Genomic DNA, 23,215 nt, shown 5'->3' with positions numbered 1-23,215 from the left:
ATAACTTTAATGAATTGACAGGTGTTGTGGGGAAAACAGTTCCAGATGGCAAACATACGCAAGGGATTTAGTTAAACAATTTTTTGGCAAGAACATTAAGAATTTTATAATCAGTTGAGAGCTGTTAAAATGCAAAGATGAGTCTAGTTAATAATCTACAATGATTGGTGAAAGAAGTATATTAGTGCTAATTTCTCTCCATTCATCCTATCTTTGTTTTCCACCCCACAAGCCTTTGGCACCATGAAGGGGGTAACTTTCATCTGTGTTCTCTTTCTTGTCAGCTCTGCTTCCTCCAGGGGCCTGTTTCGTCGAGATGCACGTAAGAATTCTAGTTTTCTATTGTTCAAATTTATTTTGTTTTCCTAGTAAAAGAAAGTTTCAGTAAACCCAGCATCTTTAAAGAAGTTGTCCTTTAGCATTAAGTTCTGTGATGATATTTTGTATTTGTGAAGCCTTAAGAAGTTATATTTCTAACATCATAAGTGAAAAAAAAAAAAAGGTGAGGATTCTTTAGTAACTGTAATTTCCTTTTACACATGAAGGAACATAGAGTGACTTAAACTTTACAGAATATCGTTGAAGATGGAATTCATAACTCCAAATTCTCAAAGCCCTGTACACTGCACCTTGATGCATTAAAACAACAGCAAATCCTGTGTTGCTAATCTTATAAACAGAGCTAAGATTTTCTGAAGGAATCAGAGCCCAATAGTTTGGAGCAAATGAATACCTAAGTCAAATGGAAAGAAACATAAACAGTAATATCACAGCCAGTTGTTTTCTTTGGTATTTAAACAAATCTTTTTCCTCCCCAGCCAATAGTCAGCTTGGTCATCGGTACAAGGACCTGGGAGAAGAGCATTTCAAGAGCCTGTAAGTGAAATACTGAGAAGGCAAATTCAGAGTTTCTAACAGCTTGGTTATTTTTATTTTTTTAAATTTATCTTTATTGTTGAAAGTATTACAGGTGTCCCATTTTTTCCCCCCAATTGATCCCTTCCACCTCACTCCCATCCCCTCTCCAGTCCTTCACCCCATTATGGACTGTGTCCATGGGTTATGCATATATGCTTATAACTTCTTTGGTTAATCTCTTCCCACCCTCCACCCCCCTTCCCTCTTTCCTCTGAAATATGATCGTCTGTTGCATGCGTCAATGTCTCTGGATCTATTTAGTTCATCAGATTCTTCTGTTCATTAGCTTCTTCTTAAAGAAGACCCTTCAACATTTCCTGTAGTGCTGGTCTGGTGGTGATGAACTCCTTTAGCTTTTCCTTGTCTGTGAAGCTCTTTATTTGGCCTTCAATTCTAAATGATAGCTTTGCTGGGTAGAGCAATCTTGGTTGTAGGTTCTTGCTTTTCATCATTTGAATATTTGTTGCCACTCCCTTCTGGCCTGCAAAGTTTCTGTTGAGAAATCAGCTGACAGTTGTATGGGTGCTCCCTTGTAGGTAACTAATTGCTTTTCTCTTGCTGCTTTTAAGATTCTCTCTTTGTCTTTAACCTTTGGCATTTTAATTATGCTGTGTCTTGCTGTGGGCCTCTTTGGGTTCCTCTTGTTTGGGACCCTCTGTGCTTCCTGGACTTGTAAGTCTATTTCTTTCCCCAGGTAGGGGAAGTTTCTGTAATTATTTTTTCAAATAGGTTTTCAACTTCTTGCTCTCTTCTTTTCCCTTCTGGCACCCCAATAATACAAATGTTGGGCCACTTGAAGTTGTCCCAGAGGCTCCTTATACTATTTTCATATTTCTGGATTCTTTTTTCTTTTTGCTCTTCTGGTTGGGTGTTTTTTGTTTCCTCATGTTCCAAACTGCTGATTTGATTCTAAGAGTCCTCTACTCTACTGTTGATTCCCTGTAAATTATTCTTCATTTCAGTTCGTGTAGCCTTCATTTCAAATTGGTACTTTATTTTGTTATCGATTTTCTCAGTTATTTCCTTAATAGTCTGCTTAAACATCCTTATCAACAAAATTCTGAACTCTGTATCTGTAAGCTTGCTTGGATCTATTTCATTTAGTTCCTCTTCTAGAGATTTCTTCTGTTCTTTCCTTTGTGACCTGTTTCTTTGCCTCCACATTTTGGCTGCTTCCAGGTGTTTGTTTCTATGTCTTAGGTAGAGCTGCTATGTCTCCTGGAATTTGTAGAGTGGCTTTGTGTAGTAGGTGTCCTGTAGGGTCCAGTGGCTCAGCCTCCCCAGTCACCTGAGCTGGGCCTTCTAGGGGCTCCCCTGTGTGGGCTGTGTGCACTGTCCTGTTGTAGTTGAGCCTTGGTTGCTGTTGGTGTCACTGGGAGGAACTGACCCCCAGGCCAAAGAGCTGTGAGGCCAAGCTATGAGCCAATGCAGCTGCCGCTAGTGCCAGGCCTGGGGCCACTTATCAAGCCGTATGGGGCCCGCTGCTGCTGCTTGTTTGAGAGATTCTAGGAAAGTCCTAAGCATGAGGCTCGAGAGGCCACTTATACAGAAAAGCCCCTGGAAATGGCCTGTATGAGCTGCAGGTGGGGAGGGGCGGGGCCTCCAGGAATCCTGGGGCGGGGCCAAAGGTGTGTGTCAGGTGCTGGCGACTCAAACATGACGCCTGCCTGCCGGCTGTGCGGGGAGGACTCGCCAAGGAGCCATGGCCTCCGCCAGCCCTTCTGCCTGGAGGAAGCCGCCCCTCCAGCTCTCGCCCGGATGTCAGGCAGGTTAGTTCCTCCCCGAGTGTCCCGGGTCCTTTCAGGCTGCTGCCCGGCGCTGGGCTCAGAGGGAGCCCGTCTGAGTGAGTCTGTGCGCGGGCCCTTTAGGAGGAGCTGCTGGGGCTCCCGCAGCCTCCGTGACCCTCAGCCACAGTCCCCGCTGGGTTCACAGCCCAGAGTTGTGGGAGCATCTCTTTCCGGCCCTGGAGCCCTGGGCTGAGGGCCCGCTGTGGGGCTGGGACCCCTCACTCCTCCAGGATACCTCTGCCACCGAGATTCCCTCCCGGATTTCAAATGTGGTACTGGGTGTGGGCCCCTGGCCACATCTCCGGGACCCAGCCCTGCCCCGCCCGAGTCTCCACCCCTCCTCCCGGTCTCGATGTTCCTTCAGTTCCCTGGTTGTGGGGCTTCTGTTCAGCTAGATTTCAGGAGGCTCTGAGTGATGGCAGTTCTGTATTTTAGTTGTGATTTTGATGTGGTTGTGGGAGGCAGCGGGTGCAGCTGTGACCTATGCCTCCAGCTTGTTTCCCTTGTTCAGTACTTTAAACACAGCAAGTGCAACTGAGGATCAAAATTTTAAATTAATTTAATTTTAATTAATTTAACTATAGTCACACGTGGCTGATGGCTACTTTGTTACTGTATGGGAAAGTATAGTAGCTCCAGGATCTTACATAACCCTGATTGAGGGGAAAGACTTTAAAATATGGTTCCTTTCCCAGCACACACTCAAGTTCCTTTACCTAGCAAATAGATATGTGGTTTCTGGAGAACATTTTAATTTATTTTAATCTAGTAAAGAGCGAGAAAATAGTTTATTTTTTCAAGGTCAATTTCATTTTATAGCCTGATTAATTGAGATGTGTGCGTGATTTTTGTTTTTTGTTTTAAATAGTCCCAGGGCCTATGTAATGCCCCTCATCTTAACAATTAGATCTATTTAGAATGCATGTTGCTTGTTTGCTTTGTATGTGAGCATCTACTCACATGCACACATATGTATTTAAACATGGTGGAAATACATATCCTCTTTGCTTAGAAAACCACATACGCCTGGTTAGGCCTCAGACAATTGCTAATGTGAATAGTCTTTCTGGATAATAGTAAGATGCATAAAATACTATAGAACATATACTGATAACACAATTTGTTCTCTAGCAGAGCAGCCTACTTTATATTAAAGTTTTATTATACTACATTTTTCTCTGTCCTGTGTTTCAGCATGCTGGTTGCCTTTTCTCAGATTCTCCGGAAGTCCACATTAGACGAGATTTTAAAACTGACAAATGAAATAACTGATTTTGCAAAAGGATGTGCTCATGACCAGTTAGCTGAAAATGTTTGCAACTTATTTGTAAGTACATTGAGATTTTGTTTTGTCTTTAAATTTATCTTTATTGTTGAAAGTATTACACATACCCCTCTTTCCCCCCCCATTGACCCCTTCCACTCTGCTTCCCCCATCTTCCCCAGGTCTTCATTGCACTATTTTCTTCATCCATGTGTTATGCATATATGCATGTAAGTTCTTTGGTTAATCTCTTCCCACCTCCCACCCCACCATTTCCTCTGAAATACATCAGTCTGTTGTATGCTTCAATGTCTCTGGCTCTATTTTGTTCATTAGTTTATTTTGTTCATTAGCTTCTTCTTAAAAAAGACCCTTCAACATTTCATGTAATACTGGTTTGGTGGTGATGAACTCTTTAGCTTTTTTTTGTCTGTGAAGCTTTTTATCTGACCTTCAATTCTAAATGATAGCTTTGCTGGGTAGAGTAATCTTGGTTATAGGTACTTGGTTTTCATCATTTTGAGTATTTCTTGCCACTTCCTTTTGGCCTGCAAAGTTTCTGTTGAGAAATCAGCTGACAGTCATATGGGGGCTCCCTTGTAGGTAACTAACTATTTTTCTCTTGCTGCTTTTAAGATTCTCTCTTTGTCTTTAACTTTTGTCATTTTAATTATGATGTGTCTTGCTGTGGGCCTCTTTGGGTTCATCTTGTTTGGGACTCTCTGCACTTCCTGAACTTGTAAGTCTATTTCTTTCCCCAGGTAGAGGAAGTTTTCTGTAATTATTTTTTCAAATAGGTTTTCAATTCCTGGCTCCCTCTGTTCTTCTGGCACCCCTATGATTTGAATGTTGATACGCTTGAAGTTGTCCCAGGGGTTCCTTACACTATCTTTATATTTTTGGATTCTTTTTTCTTTTTGCTGTTCTGATTGGATGTTTTTTTGCTTCCTCATGTTCCAAATCGCTGTTTTGATTTTCAGCGTCATTTACTTTATTGTTGATTCTCTGTAAATTATTCTTCATTCCAGTTAGTGTATGCTTCATTTCTGGCTGGTTCTTTTTTAAGTCATTAATGTTCTCACTAATTTCCTTGAAATTCTCACTAAGTCTCTTGAAATTTTCATTAAGTTCTTTGAGCACCCTTATAACCATTGTTTTGAACTCTATATTTAGTGATTTGCTCACTTTCATTTCATTTAGTTCTTTTTCTGGAGATTTTCTCTCTTCTTTCACTTGTGGCATGTTTCTTTGTCTCTGCCTTTTGGCTGCTTCCCTGTGTTTGTTTCTATGTATTAGGTAGAGCTGCTGTGTCTCCTGGAATTGGTAGAATGACCTTGTGGAGTAGGTGTCCTGTAGGGCCCATTTGCCTGAGCTGAGCACTCTAGGTGCTCCCCTGTGTGGGTTGTGCACATTGACCTGTTGCAGTGGAGCCTTGATTGCTGTTGGCATCACGAGGAAGAAATGATCCCCAAGCCAATCTGCTGTGAGGACCCTCTGCAACTTCAGAAGAGCTGCTGTGCAGGAGACACCCCTATGGAGCAGGATTTGCTTCAGTGATACTTTAGTGCTCACTGAGTCTGCCCCTTGAGTGTGTTACTCATGGATGTCATAGGGTTGTGATCTGACATGGTCTGAACCTGACCACCGGGTGCATTGTTCTGGGGCCTCCTGGGAGGTACAAAGTCAGCTTCTGCCCTACCCAGGACCACCCAGCATGAGCTACACAGCAATCTTCAGATGGCTGGTACTTGTGTTGGGCTTGGAGAGGCCAAGCTATGAACCAAGGAGGGCTGCCCCTAATGCCAGGCCTGGGGCCACTTATAGAGAGGTATGTCGCATGCTGAGGCCAGCTGCTGCTTGTATGAGAGATTTTAGGAAAGTCTGAAGCATAAGGCAAGAAAGACCAGTAGTATGGAAAAGCCACTGGAAATGGTTGGATGAACCTACAAGTAGGGAAGAGCAAGGTCTCAGGGAATCACCATGGCAGAGCAAAAAGTATGAGCCAGGTTAATGGAGGTTCAGGTTTGGCTCCTGCCTGACAGTTCTCTGTGTGTGTGTGTGTGGGGGGGGGGCTCATCAAAGGAGCAATGGCCTCTACCATCACTTCTGTCTGGGAGAAGGCTCCCCTTCCAGCTCCCTCCCTGATTCCAGGCAAATTAGTTTCTCCCTAAATGTCTCAGGTTCTTTTCAAGCTGCTACCCAGCACTGGAACTTAGAGGGAGTGAATCTGAGTAAATTGTGGGTGAGCCCTTAAAGAGGAGCTGCCTGGGGCTCCAGCAGTCTCAGCCTCCCTCAGCCTCAATCCCCGCTTGTTTTCACAGCCCGAGGTTGTGGGGACTTCTCTTCCTGGCACTGGAACCCTGGGCTGGGGGTCCTGGTGTGGAGCTGGGACTCATTGCTCCTCTAGGAAACCTCCATCAACTGAGATATCCTCCCCAGCTTTAAACCACCACACATGGGTGTGGGTCCAGCCAGTTTTGCCATTCTGCCCGGTGCCTCTGCCCCTCCTACAGGTCTCCATGTGCTTCTTCTTTAATTCCCTATTTGTAGGATTTCCATTCAGCTAGATTTCAGGTGGTTCTAAATGATGGTGATTCTGTATTTTAGTTGAAAATTTGATGTGGTTGTGGGAGGCAGTGAATACCATGTTAAGCTATGCTGCCATCTTGACTGGAAGCCACATTGTAATTTTCAATGTTATTTCTCCTAATTTTAAGTTATTCTAGGCATTAAAAAGGGAAGACATCCCATTTTGGCTTTCTCAGTTATTTCTAAATGACCATATTTGTAAGCAACACTCACAAATGGGTAGAGCCATTGTTTCTTCAGTGATAGAGACATTCTAGCTATGCCCACAGTTTTAAAGCATTTCTTTATTGAGACCACACACAATGGTCAAAGTGTATTTAAATGGAAATTTGTCATTTGTAAAAGTCTCTTTTAAATCTAAAGTTTGATTTGTTTTCATAGATGCTGATAGTGACAGGATGCTTTTTTAATCTTCAGAAAGCACTCAGCTGATTTCCACGATAATTTTGTTATCTGGGTAAAATAATACTACAGCTATATATTCCTCATTTTAGGAATATTCACACTTTTACCTGAAATAACATATTAGGGCATTCATATGTGTTAAAGGAAGCTGAGCTTTTCTTATTTCCAGATAAGTCTTCAATACAAGTGGAGGTGAATGTTTCTCTCATCACTCAATCTATATATACTTTTCTAGGTGGCAAGTCCATTTTTATTTATCATGAAGCCTTTTCTCCTTTTACTTCTCTTTATATGTCTCTTTCCCTTAAATCAGGATCAGTACTTTAACTTCACAAAATATTATGGTTCTAAATATGAATTTTTTTAAATGTATTTTTTGAAAATTAATACATTTTGTCTTGAGCAGTATATTTTCCCTGGTGTTACAATTATTTTCATAATAGAAGTTAATGGGGATGGAAAGAATTCATTTAATGGAATGTGCTTTGAAGCAAATGTTTCTAGAATAAAAAGTTCTACATTTTAATGCAATAATAATTAATATATAGTAATTGTGTTACTTCTGAGTCTTTAAATGGTATCTACTGAAAAGTTGGATCTCTCACAAAGGAGTAGGTCAAATGAGAAACTATCGTAACACTTTCTTCTCTAATGTGAATTCACCTGCTTAGAGGAGTATTTTTTCCTTGATTCCTCAGGTGAAAATTGGGGTACCATTCATTCTTTAAGTCACTGACTGTCATTTTGCTCTTCTATTTTATCCACTGTAAATAACAGTGTTACAGTTACTTCTTTTAAAAGTACACATAGATGATCAAATCAAGGGAAACTCTCTAAACCTGAGAAAAAAAGGAGATTTTTATATGATTTCCTCACCAAGGTATACTGGTGTGTTACATTTTAAATACTGTTCTTTGGGTATAAAGAAAATAAAATATTGCCCAGCCATCTGAAGCCCTCTGTCCCCCGTTTAGCACACCACTTTTGCATATAAACTGTGTTCAGTCGCATCTCTTCGTGCCTCCTATGGGGACATGGCTGACTGCTGCGAGAAACAAGAGCCGGAGATAAACGAGTGCTTCCTGAGACACAAAGATGATAAGATATACTTCCCTATAACTGTGATACCAGAGCCCGATGCAATGTGCACTGCCGTTCAGAAAAGTGAACAGAAGTTTCTGGAACAGTAAGTAATCAAGTCTTTATGCTTCAAAATAAAAAATTATGAGATAGGCCAAGACTCAACTAGAATTACTATAACAAAAATATTTTCCACATTAAGACTTAGAGACTTTTGTTCTAATGACAGTTTTCAAAGAAGTAATATTTGATACTATAAAACTTAACACAATAAAAGATTTGACCAGTTATCTGTTGGAATTAATTGAAAGAGGATATGACCTGCATGAAAAACACTGACATGTATTAAAATATTATGGCCCAGCTGGTGTGGCTGAGTGGTTGAATGTGGACCCATGAACCAAGAGGTCACCAGTTTGATTCCCAATCAGGGCATATGCCTGGGTTACAGGCTCCATCCCCAAGTGGTAGGCATGCAGGAGGCAGTCAATTTGATGTTTCTCTCTAACCCTTCTCCTTCCTCTCTCTATAAAACTCAATAAAAACATATTTAAAAAAAATTACAATATTTTAAACAAAAATAAAAGTATTTGATAGTGAACAAGAAAAAAAATACTACAAATATATATGTTTATTGTCAGAATTAATTTCATTTTAGTCAATAACCTTATATCACCAATATTTAACTATTTTATATGTGTGTATATACTTTATACATATACATATATGGAAGTTTAATCTTTTCATTGAATTAAAAAATGACAAAGACGTCATCAGGTGCAAATTGAGTTTAATTGGTAAGTTAGATGTCTATGGGCTTTTGAGTTTCTAGGGAAATCGTTGATAATTATTGTTCCTGTGATACTGTCTGCTACAGAAAAATGACTGCCTATTCTTCTTTTTAAAAATTTAGATCCTTATATGAAGTTGCCAGAAGAAATCCTTACTTTTATGGCCCAGAGCTCCTTTACTATGCTCAAGAATTTATAGGAGATTTAACAAAATGCTGTGAAGCTGCTGATAAAGTTGCCTGCCTGGGACCAAAGGTATGTCCCAGCAGAGGAAGACGAGAACCAGTTCAGACTCCAGCCTCAGATCTGGGGCTCGGTGTAGGGAACCTAAGTCTCTGATACAAACTTCTTTACCTGGTGAAAAAAGCCTTCCTTACTCTCATCCAACCCAAAGATTTTCACCCCCTTGGAAGGCCCATGACATCGTCATTCCCCCTCTAAGTTCTGCCCCGTGGATCTGATAGAGGGAGTCACTGTGTATGTATCTAAATATCCCTCCTCTTTTTGTATGAAATACAGAAACTCGTTTGTAAAATTGCACAGCAAAGGGCCACAGGTTTTGTTTACCTTTTCATGAGCCTTTCCTGTTGGGGAAGGAATTCAAAGTGGAGAAGTTCACTGCATCTAGAAGCCTGGGTTTATTCATTCATTCCGTAAATATTTATTACGTCCTGGTCATCTTTTCTAGGGAGTTTATTGATGTGAGAGCTGGTGAAGGAGGGATTGAAATGAAATTATGCAAAATTAAGAAGTCAGTAGGATTACATTCCCTGGGATATTAGTGTAGTCTGTTCTTCTACCTTTCCCTCCAGCTCCCCTTTCCCGGCAATGCCCACATGCTGGTTCTACACTGCCTGGGGGCTTCCACTACGACCAGGCTGAGTTTTCCTCTAAATACATAGCAAAATAATTATTTGCCAATAGTGAGTATTTGGAAATTAGGTGTACAGTATATCTTTAAATTTTAATTTGTCATAGTTTCATCTGAACTTATGAAGGGGTGTTTCATATAGAATATTTTTTCTAACTTTTTTCATCACCATTTTTCCCCCATCTCCTCTTCCAGCTTCATCTACTCTCCTAGGCCCCCTAATCACCACACTGTTGTCTGTGTCCATGAGTTCTTTCTCCCTTTTTGCTCTTTTTGTAGAATTTTAAAAAATGTCTTCCAAATTATTTGCTTTTGCAGGTTAGTGCCACAAAGAAAAATGTACTGTCTGCAGCTTCCAGAGAGAATTTCAAGTGCTCCATTCTCCGCGCTGGTGGAGAAAGTGCTTTGAGAGAATGGTATTTTAACTTTGATTTTGTACTTTTAATGATGTAAAAGATGATGGCTTAGTTGACATGACTGTACATTTTTATGAGTTTTTACACAGTGCTTTCACATACACTTTTTTTGTTGTCTAAAAGATAGAAACTTAACAGAAGTGAAAAAGAGTATAAATGACAATTTGTCATTTTTTAATCATATTTTTTCAGAGTAGTAAAAATATTTAAGGCTATCTTTTTTGGCATTCTAAAACAGGTATTTAAACTCCAATTTATTGATGAAGACTAGGGATCTTATTCTAATGGTCCACAATTTTTATGCAGTTGTAGTCAGGATCTGTTATTTTATTTTATCTCTCCACCCCCCTGCAATTATCTGAAACCGTCTGCTTGTTTTTTATGTTCTGGTAATTAAATTCACCCATCAAGGTCACTTCTCATTTTCTCATACATTCAGTTCTATTCTTAATTTCTGTGTTTGCCTGGGCCTCTATTTTTATATAACTTCGCTGGTTCTAGGAGTATCCTTCAACATGAGCCAAGAAGCCCCACCCCAATCCCAATTCCCTCACTTGCTAATCAACAGTGAATCAACATGAACAGAGGATAAAATGAAAATAATAGACATTTTGCAAGGTTTCTAGAAACCATCATGTGAACTATCTTTGCCTGTTGCCTTTATCATCTACACAACAAAATCAAAGAAATAATTAAACAAAACCCCAATGTCAAATAATGCACATTTAGACAGGCTGTGACTGGTTTTGGGGAAGAAGTATCTTTTATCAGATTTAGGCAACTCTGAAATGATTTGTGAAGGCCCGTGGATATTAGCCTTTTACATCTTGTCATCGGGCTAAGAAACTGTGCTGGATTAATTTCTTGGTAAAAATATGTTAAATTCTGTAATTTGCAAAAGGTGTGAAATTTCTTTTTCCAGAGTCCTTCAGAAATCAGGAAGAAGTCTATTTAGTTGGTAAAAAAAGATAACTGGAGTTTGTATGGCCCTTTCCAGTTTATAAAATGCTTTCATATACATCAAGTAATTTAATTCTCACCATGCCCTTTGATGTTGCATGTTGTTGTGACTCTGCAGGGCTGAAGCTCGGAGGGTCTAAGTAACTTGCCCAGGCTCACACGCTAATAAGCAATAAAGTCAGATCTGGGAGTCGGAAATGGGCTCCAAACGGGATGCTTCTCAGGTGTCACCTTTTTCAGCATCCCTCTTTGAGTTCTGATTTTATGAATTGCTGACTTTCTATTTGCCACACACTCTTACAATGGCTAATTCTGCCCTAAGAAAATATTTTGCCCTGAGATAATTTGGTTCAGAACTACCACTAAAATAAGAACTAATGAATTTTACAAATTATTTCTATATTTCACTTAGTCCTGAATTTTTGTGTTATAAGTAGTATTTTTCTAGTGCTTTCATATAAAATATTGCATGTTAATAAATTGTGATGGGGAAATTTTCTTTTTAGGTTCTTAGTTCGCCTGAGCCAGAAATTTTCCTGTGCTGACTTTATGACGGTTTCCAAATTGGTGACAGATCTTACCAAAACCCACAAGGAATGCTGCCAAAGTGACCTGCTTGGATGTGCAGATGACAGGGTAAGTAATCTTCAGTATTCTCTCTGGTAACTTTGCTTTAGTAACATTTTGTACTTGGTACAATGAATTTGTTTCGTATAATTGGTGACAGCTGACAGTGCATTGAAATTGTCTTCTATGTCTAATATGCTAAATTGTGGTACATTATTTATTTTTAATAAACCTGCCTATCCCACTCACAAAATGATATAATAAATACATTCACTAGTTTGTAGTGCCTTTCAGTCACATTCTAACTGAGAAGAAAGGATTAAACTGAAGTAGGACAGCTGCAAAGGTAGACTTCTAAGATTTTTTGGGATGTGGGTAGAGTTGGAGAAGAGCTGGTATCTGAAGAGAACTTTAGAAATTATGTATTTTTTCTCTGTATATTCTCCCTTAATATATGAATATTTAGCATGCCATCTCTTTCCCCAAAATGTAAATATATGACCAAATATCACAATCTTCATCTCTCAGAACACTTTCTGGAAAATTTAAGGCAGATATTTTACATGTGTAAGTAGGGCCTGTGACTATGATTCTTGACTAATTTTCCCCAAATCCCTCAATTTTATTTAGTTATTTGGTTTCAAAATGCCTGTACTTAATGTTGAGGAATATTTGGAAAAACAATAATTTATATATATATATAATTTTCATTTCTCATTTAAATTTATTATTCTATATTAATTTCAGATGTACAACAGAGTAGTTAGAACATCATGTACCTTATAGTACAGAGTGGCCCCCTGACGTTTCCCACACATAGTCATTGTGATACTATTCCCTATATTCCCTGTGCTGTAATTTACTTCTCTGTGACTATTCTGTAACTACAAATTTGTACTTCTTTTTTTTTTTTAAATCCTCACCCAAGGATATTTTTTCCATTGCTTTTTAGAGAGAGTGGAAAGGAGAGAGAGAAACATTGACATGAGAGACGCATTCCTTGGTTGCCTCCTGCACATTCCCTGCGGGGCAGGGATTGAGCCTGTATCCGAGGTACTGCCCTTGGCCAGTACTGAACCTGGGACCCTTCGGTCCTTGGGCTGATGCTCTAACCACTGAGCAAACTGACTAGGGCCAAATTTGTACCTCCTAATTCCTTCATCTTTTTCACCCAGCCCCCTAATGCTGGATTTTAATTTAAAAACTTAAATGCCTTAACAGTAGAAATATAAAATTAAGAAATGTTACTGACTAATTTTTAATCAAGTGGAAGTATTTTAGTAATTCTATCTGACACTCTAGATTTAGAATCACAGACTGAAAATGTTCGTGGAAGGCAGGTAGGTATGTATGTGGTCTTAGTATACAATGGACATGTTCTGCCAACGTAATAAATGTTTGGAGAAGAAGTATAGTGATGTCAATTTATGTTGAACAATTTTCGTCAACTTTCTTATAGGCAGATCTTGCCAAGTACATGTGTGAAAATCAAACATCAATCTCCAGTAAATTGGCAGAATGCTGTAATAAGCCTGTGTTGGAAAAATCCCACTGCCTTGCTGAGATGGCAGGTGATAATTCGGTTACTAGCTTGGTCCCATTAACTACTGATTTTGTTGAAAATAAGGACGGTTGCAAAAACTATATGGAGGCAAAAGATGTCTTCCTGGACAAGTAAGTGGATAAAAAAATGACCCTTTCATAGCTTTTATATGGTCTGAGGATTTAGGAAACAGTTCTAGGCTTTCCTTTGGAGTGGTTACAATTGTTACCTACAATGCTGGTTTATCCTTCCCTCTCCGAGCCTTTAAAAGTTTTTGGAAAAAATAGTTTTAAAAAATTGTAAAAAATAATACCTGCCCAAAAGAGAACAGTACAAAGTAATGAGTAGAAGTTTCTATCATTAACTCCCCTCTCCCTCATTCCTTACCCTTAGGGATATTTCTGGAAATACCTCTAGAAACATTTTGTATATACATAAATTATATACATATTATTTAATCATTCAAAGAGTATTTCTTGAACTCACCATGACGTATATGGGAGAATATGTGTCATCCATCTTTATATCTCCGTGTCTATCTCTGTATCTATCTGGCTGCAGCACAGAGGTATAAACAGAAGTATGGAGTCTGCTACCAGGTGCTTTATATTTGTTTGTAAAGACCAGAAGCTCAATAGCATGACAAGGTGGCGTACAATTAAATGATAAAATTAATGATTATGTAAAGTCGATAAATGGTGATAAACTTTGAATTTTTACTGCTGGATTGCAATAGTATTCTGTGCACTGAATAATATTTTATAAAATTATGTACCCTTCAAGATTTCACTCATACAGAGAGGAAAATAAAAATTTAAGAATATCTATCTATCACCTATCATCTATCTATCTATATCTATCTATCTATATCTATCTATATCTATCTATATCTATATCTATCTATCTATCTATCTATCTATCATCTATCTATATCATCTATCTATCTATCATCTATCTATCTATCATCTATCATCATTTATCTATCTATCATCATCATCTATCTGTCTATCATCTATCTATCATCTATCTATCATCAATCTATCAGAATCTTTTTGAGATATAGTCCAAATAAAACAAAGTATACATAATAACAGGAGTCATTTCTTAAACATTTAATATGTGCCAGTGTGTGTTATGCATAAATTATGTCATGTGTTTCTCACAATCCACCTTATGAGATAGATCCTATTATTATCTCCATTCTAAAGAGAAGGAAACTAAGGTTCTGATAGTTTTAATAAATTGCATAAGGTGATATAGTAAAATAAGTGTGTTAGAGCAAGGATTTGAATGATGGTAGCTTAACTCTGAACCCCTAGGCTTTAGCTACCAACCTTTACTTGCATGGGTTTAGTCAAATTGAGACCGTTGGGATATGAGTTATTTATTTATTTTTTAAATATATCTTTATTGATTTCAGAGAGAGGAAAGGAGAGGGAGAGAGAGAGATGGAAACATCAAGGATGAGAGAGTCTTGATTGGCTGCCTCCTGCACACCCCCAACTGGGGATTGAGCCCGCAACCCCGGCATGTGCCCTGACCGGGAATCGAACCCTGATCGCCTGGATCCTAGGTTGGCGCTCAACTGCTGAGCCACGCCTGGCTGGGCAGGATATGAGTTATGCTTGTGGTTATTAGGTCATTTTTCTTGCTTCTTTATTCAACTAAGCCTATTTTATTTTCATCTTAATTAGGTTTTTGCATGAGTTCTCAAGAAGGCATCCTGACTATTCTGTCTCATTGATACTGAGACTTGCCAAGGCATATGAAGCTACACTGGAGAAGTGCTGTGCCACCGGTGATGATGATGCATGCTATTCCAAAGTGGTAGGTTTCACAAAGGAAACATGAAATGTAGCTCTTTGACTGGTAATTCCAATAATAAGAAAGAAAAATAATGCCAGAATGCAAAATGTTACATAATGCAATTGAGGCATTCTCTTGAGATAATTTCAATTTTGTGCTCTTAAACATTTTAGGAAAAATGGCCTCAATAGAATGGTTAATAAAACCTAGAATAGTCTAGAAAAAAAGGCTTTGAGGAGAGCAAGCTCAAATTTCACAAAATCTTGACAGTATCTTTCCTCATTTTTACACTCTTGAGAACAAAATAAGACAAAGTAAATGTAAATGTTAATTAAAACAGATGTAACCTAGATATGAAGAAAATAACCTGATTTCAAGATTTATCAAGTATCAAGAATTAACATTTTAAGGAAGTTTATGAAATCAATTTATTCAGATTATTTTCAAGTCTCTTTGAAAGGTTAGCAATGGTTTTATAAGAAACTAAGTAAGGAGAGGAAATCTATTCTGGAGGATTTTCTATTATATTTTGCTATGCTAAAATGGGATGTTAGCAGGTTTAGGATATTTAGCACTTTTAACATATGTAGTGGTTTCCCAGCTTTTTTGCTCTACCAAGAAACTGCTATCTGCCAGGCACCATGCTGGATCCCATGACCAAGGTAAAAGCTCTTATTTCAGAGAGCTCAGGATCCAACTGAAGAGATGCCTTAAAAATAATACTGCTTATAATCATAGCTGTAGTTTACTGAGCTTTTACTGTCTTCCAAGCACTGTCATAATTTCATTAGCTCAGGTAGTTTTTAAAGAGCATTCTCTGAGGTGTGTACCATCTTCATCTCCATCTGAGAGGTGACGTTTCTAAAACTTGGTGATTGGAAGTAAAGTTCCACCCCTAGAAGATGAGTCAGATGACCTGGCTCAAATACCAGCAGTCACACTCTGAGCCTGAATATTCTTAATCACTTCTGTGCAGTTTGGAGGCACTGTAACACGTTTGGTATCAGAGGTTCAATTATATGTCTTTGGACAGAAAGGAAGAAGGCTCTCATTCTGCCTATAAGGGTGAAAAACAGCCTGCACCTGGTCCTCGGGTGGAATCTTGTAAACACAATTCTTTAATCTTTTAGTTGGATGAACTTCAGCCTCTTGTGGATAAGCCACAGGAATTAATGCACAAAAATTGTGAAATTTTTGAAAAAGTTGGATGGTATGGCTTCCAAAATGCGTAAGTATTTTGTTTTTGACTAATTTTTTTCTTGATCAGTTTTTAATTTTTAAAGGCTTTATGTATATACCAGCTGTTATACAAGAAAATACAGCATTTCTAATCCCTCTCCATCAAGAAAGACCGGAGAATGAGAGAGAAAATAGTCGATGGGTTGAAGAGGCCTATATTTGAGTGCAGTTTAAAAAAATTAGCCTCGTGGAATGGGAAGGAAAGTACTAAATCTTGGAATATAGGAACTGAGGATGCCCTTTGAAGGTTAAGGAATAGTTTATGGACAAACAAAAGAAAGCAATGCTTTCCAGAGTAGGAAATAGTTGGATTTGAATAGCAGTGGCTGAAGAAGTGCTATAATACATAAGTTGATAGACTAGTATCCTGATGTAATAGAACCTTTCCTGTGGAGGTAAAGACAAGAAGGGACACATCATTAGGTAGATACTTACTGTTCAACTTACACATGTCAGCACTCTTCTAATGGTGGGTGCTAGAGGTAACAATAGTGAACAAGTCTCTTCCCTTGAGTAGATTACAGTCACACATTGACTTTCAACTGGAATTCTTAATGAAAGATTGTTCCATGCTAGATATCATCCTAGGTTGATGGCATACCTTATGTCTTTTAAGTTAATCCTTGCCCCATCCCTATTGAGTCAGGTACATGTCCTCCCATTTTATAGATGAGAAAACTCATCCATATTTTTCAAATTTAGCACAGTGCTTGATTAATGGGTGGGCAAGAGTAAGTTTACAGTTGTGAGTATGCTAAACACAGAGTTAACAAATCTATTGTAATAATCATCACCTGCATGTCTTCTCCATATGCACAACTGTAAACCTACTTCAGCCCAGCCCTGCATATTAAGTTCTCAGTAGATTTTACAGAAAGAAAGAAGCAATTAATAAATACATTGTCACTGAATTGTAGTAAGTTAAGTCACTTCCCTAAGATTATACAGCACAGGTGGAATTCAACGTTAGGCTTAACTAGTTGCTTAGGACAAGTTCTCCCCCACTCCACCCCACCAACCTAAAGATGGCGATAATTTTATAATTGGAAAGTTATTGTAATTGATTTTGTCTAATTGTTGTTTGCTTCACCTACTATGATAGAAAAAATAGTTTCTTGCCTGGCTGAAAACACGTGGACTATTTTATTATAGGCTGCTGATTCGTTACACAAAGAAACTACCGCATCTGTCAACTCCAACCCTTGTGGATCTCGCACACAAACTAGCAGACATGGGCAGCAAGTGTTGTAAGCTTCCCGAATCACAAAGGACGGCTTGTTCTGAAGACAATGTGGGTCTTTTAAAATATAATAAGTCAATAATGATGAATTTTTGCCTTGAGATATTTACAGTTAGCTTTCAGAAGTAGGAGTGAACTTTGTGTGTGTGTGTGTGTGTGTGTGTGTGTGTGAGTGGCAGCCAGGACTTGGTTGCCGACATTATCCTGACCATCAGAATGAGGATTGAGATAAGATCCTGAAGATGATAAGTTGTTTTGGAAAAATTCCATGAATTTTTAATGTTTCATCCTGGCGTTTAAATTTTTTTTTACTTTTTTGGGGGGTCTTTCCCTTAATATTAGTATAAGACCGCTTTGTCCCCACTCCAAAACATACCTTAGGACTCACTTGGAATTATTTTAATCAATTATTTTCTCAAATTAATTATTCTGCAAGTGTAGACATATCTAAAAGGGAAAAGACTTTTAAAAGCCCCTTATTGTTTGTAGTAAGGACATGACTGCCTCAAATCAACCTTCCATTCATTGTTGCTAATGAAAATACAGCACTTCTTTTGGAAAGTAGTAGTTCATGGAAAACTTTTTATTATGCTTCTTTTGAGTTTCTGCTCTACTTCAGCTGTCCTCAGTCGTGAACGAGTTGTGCTTGGCACATGAGAAGACACCAGTGAGCAACAGAGTTACCAAATGCTGCACAGAGTCATTGGAGAACAGACTGCCATGCTTTTCTTCTCTGGAACTTGATGAAACTTATGTTCCCAAAGTATTTCGTACTAATACATTCACCTTCCATGCAAATGTATGCACACTTTCTGAGTTTTCGCGACAGGTCCAGAAACAAACGTGAGGAGCATTTCATTACTGCATGTTTGTAATCTTGATAGTGAGAACTGTCAATAGAGTGGGTAACTTTTTCTGAAGTAGTGATTAAATTCCTTAGGAAAGATTATTTAAGTATTGGCCTTGTTAAGGCGATAAAAGTGTCAAAAATAAAACAGACAGGTTTTTGTTTCCTTAGTCAAACAAACAAAAAAATGCAACAACAAAACTATATTATAATTTTGCCTAGAAATCATTCAGAATAATCTTGTGGATAAAGGCTGCAGTAGAAAAATATCTTAGCACAGGTCCAGTAGAAAAAGCTGAACAATTAACTGGTTCATTTGTGCAGATAGCAAATTAGTTAGCAGCAATCTTAGAAGAACTTATTTCTAGGCATAAATGATTATTTTAAGTTTGTTCTATGGCAACCCACAGGCAAGGCAAACCTCCAAGATGTAACTTTTGAGAATGGGATTTGGATGAAAAAGGTCTAGAAATGCGAGTTCTGAAGCTTGACTCCCTACTGCTGTTACAAGGGGTTAGAGGTGCAACGTAACGTCGTTGTGTCTGGTGCATCCTGACCGTGGCCACAGACTTAAGAGGGTTATTGCGAAACTTACTGTGCTCACAGACTCACTGTCTGTGCAGATGTCAGTGAGAGAGAACCACCAGCTCCCATGAGCTTGGATGGTCTTGTTTCCCGTGGCCTCACACTATTCATTTTGAGTGGGCCAAATTTCAAAGACCAAATATATAGCTTCTTGGATTAGAAACTTTTAAATGGAGTCCAAGAAAATTAAGCTGTTGAGGATCACTTTTAGCTCTTAAACTGCTGTAAACTTCCATATGGCATAAATTTCAAAATTTGAATAATTTCTGAATGCAAGGACAGAATCTTTTCCAGAGATTTAACTGAAAAGAGGTTTATTGACAGTACAGATGTTGACAGTTTACATCGGTGATGTTGTTTGACCCTTCCACCCACCCTGGGGAGGCAGGCCTCTCCTCCTTGTGCAGACGAGCCTGCTGAGCTCCAGGGTGGTGAGCCTGGGCCCGCGCTCAGAGCTGCCTGGCTCCGAGACTGAGAGAGCCAAGCGACAGCCCTGCTGCCTTCACCATCTCCGTTTCCCTGTGTGTGAGTAACTCTTCTCTTCTCTGTTTTGCTTTGCTTTGTTTTCGTTTAAATGCAGTTTACTTGTGGAGCTGTTGAAACACAAGCCCAAGGCAACCGATGAAAAACTGAAAACTGTTACGGATAATTTCTCAGCTTTTCTACAGAAGTGCTGCGCAGCTGCTGACAAAGAGGCCTGCTTTTCTGAGGAGGTGCTGGAGTCGTTTTTATTTTAATATATACAGTGTTAAGGCTAAGGCTCAGGGGTCTGTATATCTGAAGGACACTCAGTACATGTGGGACAGGAATCTTATTCTACACACAGTTGTCTGAAAAAATGACTTCAATTAGCTCTTTTTAAAAAAATCTTCTCTACTGAAGTATATTATTAAAAGTTTGCAGTATTTGTTCTGTTTCCAAAGTTGGGTCATTTATGAATACAGTTAGATATATTCAGAATTTCTGAAATCTTCTGGTAGAGGCATCACTAAACCAAAACTTTAATTTATTTAAGTATTTTCTTTAAAAGTTCTGGTTTGTGATTTGGTGGAATCTGAGTGCTTGATTTCACAGGGAGTGGGGAAGTTTAAATTTAAATATCTGAGTCATTTAAAATTTTTCCTTATGACTTGACAGTAATGTTTTTAGATTTTTGGGCACAACGGGTGTCAGTAAGTTTCCTTCTAGAGATTCTAGTGCTAAGCTGGAATTAAAGGATGTGAAGCATGGAGAATTACTTTGTAATCATCAATGGATGTATAAATGTTCATTTTTATCCAAATAATGGTACTACTACTTCCCCTAAATCTGTCATTTCTTTGTATTCAGGGTCCAAAACTTGTTGCTTCAAGTCAAGCTGTCTTAGCCTAAAAACAACACAATCACAAGCGTCTCAGGTAACCATCCTCTGGATTTTCTTTAAAAAATTAATTATAATAGTTAATATTAAAAGAGCTAAGAGCCACATGGACTAGTGCCAATCACTGTTTTAAGGTCCTTGTATGTATTAACTTATTTAATCCTCAAAATAGTTGCCTGAGTTGAGTTCCATTATTATTTCCATATTTCTGATGGGAAAATGAAAGCACAGATCAAAGCATAGACTAAGTAGTTTACCCAAGGATCACCCAGCTGGTGAGAGGTGAAGCCACAATTCAAAATTCAAACCAGAGCTTGACAGTTAATCACTGTTCTGTTCTGACCTAATGTGACACAGTAGACAGAGCCATTCAACTAAGCAATGATTCACAGTGGATTACTTCAGGTATTAGGCTGGACAATTCATGTTTTTGTAGGTTAAAAACAAGTTGAATGACAATGACTTCACAAGGTTCAACCTACTAGCTCAATAACAAATTAATGTTATTGGAGAATATGAGAGATCTGCTGTGTGAACTCCTACTTAATAGTAAATAATGTGCTACTAAGTCTCCAGTCTGTTGGCATGCTAAGATTTAATAGAATTTATCTTCTTAGGACAAAAAGGTCCACTTTAGAATTTAGGTGTTTGACTATAAACATGGTTTATTCATTTTGGTTGTAATATTTTTGGGGAAATTAAAAAATAGTATAAACTTTATGTTTTAAAACAAGTAGTCCAACCATTAAAAATAATCTTTATTGAGAATATTACAGATGTCGTTCCTCCCCCACAACCCCCCTCCACCAGGAATCCCACCCTACCCCAGGCCTTCACCACCCTATTGTCTGTGTCCATAGGTTATATATATATGCATATAACTTTTTTGGTTACTGTTTTCCTGCTCCTCACCCTCTTCTCTCTGAGATTCTTCAGTCTGTTCCATGTTTCCATGCTCTGGTTCTATTTTATTCATCAGTTTATTTTGTTCATTAGATTCCTTGTTTGTTTGTTTTGTTTTTTAGACTCAGTTGTTTATATATATGTATTTATTGTCATTTTATTGATTATATTTTTTTATCTTCTTCTTCTTAAAAAAGACCCTTCAACATTTCATGTAATATAGGTTGGGTGGTGATGAACTCCTTCAGTTTTATATTGTCTGTGAAGCACTTTATCTGACTTTCAATTCTAAATGATAGCTTTGCTGGGTAGAGTAATCTTGATTGTAGGTCCTTGGTTTTCATCATTTTGAATATTTCTTGCCATTCCCTTCTGGCCAACAAAGCTCCTGTTGAGAAATCAGCTGACAGTCTTATGGGAGCTCCCTTGTAAGTAACTAATTACTTTTCTCTTGCTGCTGTAAAGATTCTGTCTTTGTCTTTAACCTTTGGCATTTTAATTATGGTGTGTCTTGCTGTGAGCCTCTTTGAGTTCATCTTGTTTGGGACTCTCTGCACTTCCTGAACTTGTAAGTCTATTTCTTTCCCCAGGTCGGGGAAGTTTTCTGTAATTATTTTTTCAAATAGGTTTTCAATTTCTGGCTTCCTCTCTTCTTCTAGCACCCCTATGATTTGAATGTTGATATACTTGAAATTGTCTCAGAGGCTCCTTACACTATCTTTATATTTTTGGATTCCTTTTTCTTTTTGCTGTTCTGATTGGGTGATTTTTGTTTCCTCATATTCCAAATCGCTGATTTGATTCTCAGCATCCTCTAGTCTACTGTTGATTCTCTGTAAATTATTCTTCATTCCAGTTAGTGTATCCTTCATTTCTGACTTTTTTTTTTGTGTGTTGTTGATGTTCTCAAAGTTCCTTGAAGTTCTCATTAAGTTTCTTGAGCATCTTTATAATCATTGTTTTGAGCTCCAAATCTGGTAGTTTGCTTGCTTCTATTTCATTTAGTTTGTTTTATGAAGATTTCTTCTGTTCTTTCACTTGTGGCATGTTTCTTTGTCTCTGTCTTTTGGCTGCTTCCCTGTGTTTGTTTCTATGTATTAGGTAGAGCTGCTGTGTCTCCTGGAATTGGTAGAATGACCTTGTGGAGTAGGTGCTCTGTAGGGCCCAGTGACTTAGCCTCTCCATTCACCTGAGCTGGGCACTCGAGGTGCTTACCTGTGTGGGTTGTGTGCACTGTCCTGTTGTAGCTGAGCCTTGATTACTGTTGGCATCACTGGGAGGAATTGACCCTCAGGCCAATCGGTTGTGTAGACCAGTTGCAACTACAGTGGAAGAGCTATAGGAGCATGCCTGTGGATCAAGACTTGCTTCAGTGATACTTTGGTGCTCTCTGAGTCTGCCCCTTAAGTATGTCACTTGTGGATGTGGTAGGGTTTTAATCTGGCATGATCTGAAGCTAATTACTGGGTGCACTGTCTCTGGGGCTCCTGGGAGGTACAAAGTCAGCTATGGCCTGTGCCCTGCCTGTAGCCACCCAGAATGAGCTACAGAGTAATTTGCAGATGGTTGGTACTTGTATTGGACTTGGAGGTGCCCAGGAGAGGCCAAGCTGTGAACCAAGGCAGGCTGCTGCTAGTTTAGGCAGGACACTTCTTATCAAGAGGTATAGGGCATGCTGAGGCCAGCTGCTACTTCTTTGAGAGAATTTAAAAGACTCTGAAGCCTGAGCCACGACTTGCCATTCAAATGGAAATACCACTGTAAACAGCTCAGGTGGGGCTGATAATTAGGTGGTGAGGGGTCACAGGAAGTCACCGGGGATGGGTGAACTGTCTAAGCCGGGTTGTTGGAAACTCATATATGGCGACTGCCTGTCAGCACTGTGGCAGGGAGATCTCAGCAAAGGAACAAAGATGTCTGCCAGCACTTTTGTGTGGGAGAAAGCTGCTCCCCAGTTCTTTCCCTGATGCCAGACAACTTAGTTCTTCCCTGTATGTCTCTGGGTACTTTCAAGCTGCTGCCCCAGCACTGAAGCTTAGAGGGA

The 23,215-nt window shown here is 38.7% G+C and overlaps 1 protein-coding gene across 1 annotated transcript; it reads left to right on the top strand.

The window, feature by feature from the left end:
• Window positions 1-243: 243 nt before the first annotated feature.
• Window positions 244-20,279, top strand: LOC107534491 (albumin-like). Its single transcript, XM_016209612.2, has 14 exons — window positions 244-322; window positions 819-876; window positions 3,900-4,032; window positions 7,938-8,149; window positions 8,957-9,089; window positions 10,024-10,121; window positions 11,588-11,717; window positions 13,108-13,322; window positions 14,886-15,018; window positions 16,128-16,225; window positions 17,389-17,527; window positions 18,096-18,319; window positions 19,489-19,621; window positions 20,238-20,279. Exons 1-14 carry the CDS (start codon window positions 244-246, stop codon window positions 20,277-20,279), a joined length of 1,827 nt encoding a protein of 608 aa, XP_016065098.2.
• The last annotated feature ends 2,936 nt before the right edge of the window (window positions 20,280-23,215 follow it).

This window comes from Miniopterus natalensis, chromosome 1 (genome assembly GCF_054644295.1).
Source record: "Miniopterus natalensis isolate mMinNat1 chromosome 1, mMinNat1.hap1, whole genome shotgun sequence".
Lineage (NCBI taxonomy): Eukaryota > Metazoa > Chordata > Mammalia > Chiroptera > Miniopteridae > Miniopterus > Miniopterus natalensis.
Note: the sequence above shows the minus strand (reverse complement) of the source record. Positions and strands in the feature narration are given on the sequence as shown.

Coding starts and splice junctions, on each gene's coding strand:
- LOC107534491 (XM_016209612.2), top strand. CDS start 244: ATGAAGGGGGTAACTTTCATCTGTGTTCTCTTTCTTGTCAGCTCTGCT. Junction 8,150..8,956: donor GAACAGAAGTTTCTGGAACA/GTAAGTAATCAA, acceptor TTAAAAATTTAG/ATCCTTATATGAAGTTGCCA. Junction 15,019..16,127: donor ATGCATGCTATTCCAAAGTG/GTAGGTTTCACA, acceptor TTAATCTTTTAG/TTGGATGAACTTCAGCCTCT.